The 2,500-nt window shown below is 53.3% G+C and overlaps 1 protein-coding gene across 1 annotated transcript in view; it reads left to right on the top strand.

Annotated features, from left to right (window-relative positions):
* Positions 1–1,056, top strand: part of LOC120039686 (fibrillin-1-like) — a 21,977-nt gene extending 20,921 nt beyond the window's left edge. Inside the window, exons 17-18 of the mRNA XM_038985104.1 lie at positions 531–656; positions 951–1,056. Coding sequence (XP_038841032.1) covers positions 531–656; positions 951–970 — 146 coding nt within the window. The 3' untranslated portion in view covers positions 971–1,056. The remainder of the gene's footprint in view (positions 1–530; positions 657–950) is intronic.
* Positions 1,057–2,500: the final 1,444 nt, after the last annotated feature.

Raw genomic sequence — 2,500 nt, 5'->3', positions numbered from 1 at the left:
TGTCCAGTGTTCTCTGTTCCTCCAGACACACAGGGGAACAGACAGCAACATGTCCAGTGTTCTCTGTTCCTCCAGACACAGAGGGGAACAGACAGCAACATGTCCAGTGTTCTCTGTTCCTCCAGACACACAGGGGAACAGACAGCAACACAATAAATCTACTGTTTCTCTTTTTACAACAACATTTCTATTGATTTATCCTGACAATATAATATTAGCATAAAGGTTGTCCAAGATGACTCATGAAAATAATATGACTTAAAATATGAAGAATATGACAAGACTGATGTAAGACTGGCGTTAGAGTAGGGCTCTCACTGAGTGTAAACACACACTTTAAGTCCACACACAGGCAGGGCAGTGCAGGGGTCCTTTTTTGGTCAGAAAAAATAGTCTTTCTGGAGGTTTTATTTTTAGGTCTGAAAGTGTGTCTGAGGAAAGTGTGTCTCTCTGTCTCTCTCACTGTCTCTCTCACTCTCTCTCTCTCTCACTATCTCTCTCTCTCTCCCTCTCTCTCTCTCTCTCTCTAGATGTGGATGAGTGTGAGCTGAACCCAAACATCTGTCTGAGTGGGAATTGTGAGAACAGCAAGGGATCCTTCATCTGCCACTGTGACAAGGGCTACTCCGTACGCAAGGGAACCACCGGCTGCACAGGTACACACATACAAACATGCACACACACACAGACAGACACGCACACACACACACACACACACACACACACACACACACACACACACACACGCACACGCACGCACACACACACACACACACACACACACACACACACACACACACACACACACACACACACACACACACACACACACACACACACACACACACAGATACGTGTACACACACACACTTTGGTGAGATCACCATGCTCTGATGTCTGACGTATGCCTCAGATTAGATGATTGTGTTCCTTTGTTGTTGTTTCATTAGCTTCTCTTGAACATTACTGATGCTTGGGTCAGCCTAATCACCTGGAATCAACCCAACACACATACATACTGCAGTCAGAGAACAGGAGAGGACTGGAGGAGGGAGGAGGAGAGGTCAACTGGAGGAGGAGAGAGGTAGACTGGAGGAGAGGAGAGGTAGACTGGAGGAGAGGAGAGGACTGGAGGAGGGAGGAGGAGAGGTCAACTGGAGGAGGAGAGAGGTAGACTGGAGGAGAGGAGAGGTAGACTGGAGGAGGGAGGAGGAGAGGTAGACTGGAGGAGGGAGGAGGGGAGGAGAGGTAGACTGGAGGAGAGGAGAGGACTGGAGGAGGGAGGAGGAGAGGTCAACTGGAGGAGGAGAGAGGTAGACTGGAGGAGAGGAGAGGTAGACTGGAGGAGAGGAGAGGTCAACTGGAGGAGGAGAGAGATAGACTGGAGGAGAGGAGAGGTAGACTGGAGGAGGGGAGAGGACTGGAGGAGGGAGGAGGAGAGGTCAACTGGAGGAGGAGAGAGGTAGACTGGAGGAGAGGGGAGGTAGACTGGAGGAGGGGGGAGGAGAGGTCAACTGGAGGAGGAGAGAGGTAGACTGGAGGAGAGGAGAGGTAGACTGGAGGAGAGGAGAGTTAGACTGGAGGAGGGAGGAGGAGAGGTAGACTGGAGGAGAGGAGAGGTAGACTGGAGGAGGAGAGGTAGACTGGAGGAGGGAGGAGGAGAGGTAGACTGGAGGAGAGGAGAGGTAGACTGGAGGAGGGAGGAGGAGAGGTAGACTGGAGGAGAGGAGAGGTAGACTGGAGGAGGGAGGAGGAGAGGTAGACTGGAGGAGGAGAGAGGTAGACTGGAGGAGAGGAGAGGTAGACTGGAGGAGAGGAGAGGTAGACTGGAGGAGGGAGGAGGAGAGGTAGACTGGAGGAGAGGAGAGGTAGACTGGAGGAGAGGAGAGGTAGACTGGAGGAGGGAGGAGGAGAGGTAGACTGGAGGAGAGGAGAGGTAGACTGGAGGAGGAGAGAGGTAGACTGGAGGAGAGGAGAGGTAGACTGGAGGAGAGGAGAGGTAGACTGGAGGAGGAGAGGTAGACTGGAGGAGAGGAGAGGTAGACTGGAGGAGGAGAGAGGTAGACTGGAGGAGAGGAGAGGTAGACTGGAGGAGAGGAGAGGTAGACTGGAGGAGGGAGGAGGAGAGGTAGACTGGAGGAGAGGAGAGGTAGACTGGAGGAGGAAGGAGGAGAGGTAGACTGGAGGAAGAGAGGTAGACTGGAGGAGGAGAGAGGTAGACTGGAGGAGAGGAGAGGTAGACTGGAGGAGAGGAGAGGTAGACTGGAGGAGGGAGGAGGAGAGGAGAGGTAGACTGGAGGAGGAAGGAGGAGAGGTAAACTGGAGGAGGAGAGGTAAACTGGAGGAGGAGAGAGAGAGACTGGAGGAGAGGAGAGGTGGACTGGAGGAGGGAGGAGGAGAGGTAGACTGGAGGAGAGGAGAGGTAGACTGGAGGAGAGGAGAGGTAGTCTGGAGGAGGAGTGGTAGACTGGAGGAGGGAGGAGGAGAGGTAGACTGGAGG

Source organism: Salvelinus namaycush, unplaced genomic scaffold, assembly GCF_016432855.1.
Source record: "Salvelinus namaycush isolate Seneca unplaced genomic scaffold, SaNama_1.0 Scaffold2917, whole genome shotgun sequence".
In the NCBI taxonomy this organism is placed as follows: domain Eukaryota; kingdom Metazoa; phylum Chordata; class Actinopteri; order Salmoniformes; family Salmonidae; genus Salvelinus; species Salvelinus namaycush.
The sequence above is the reverse complement of the archived record's forward strand: the minus strand, read 5'-3'. Positions and strand labels throughout refer to the sequence as shown.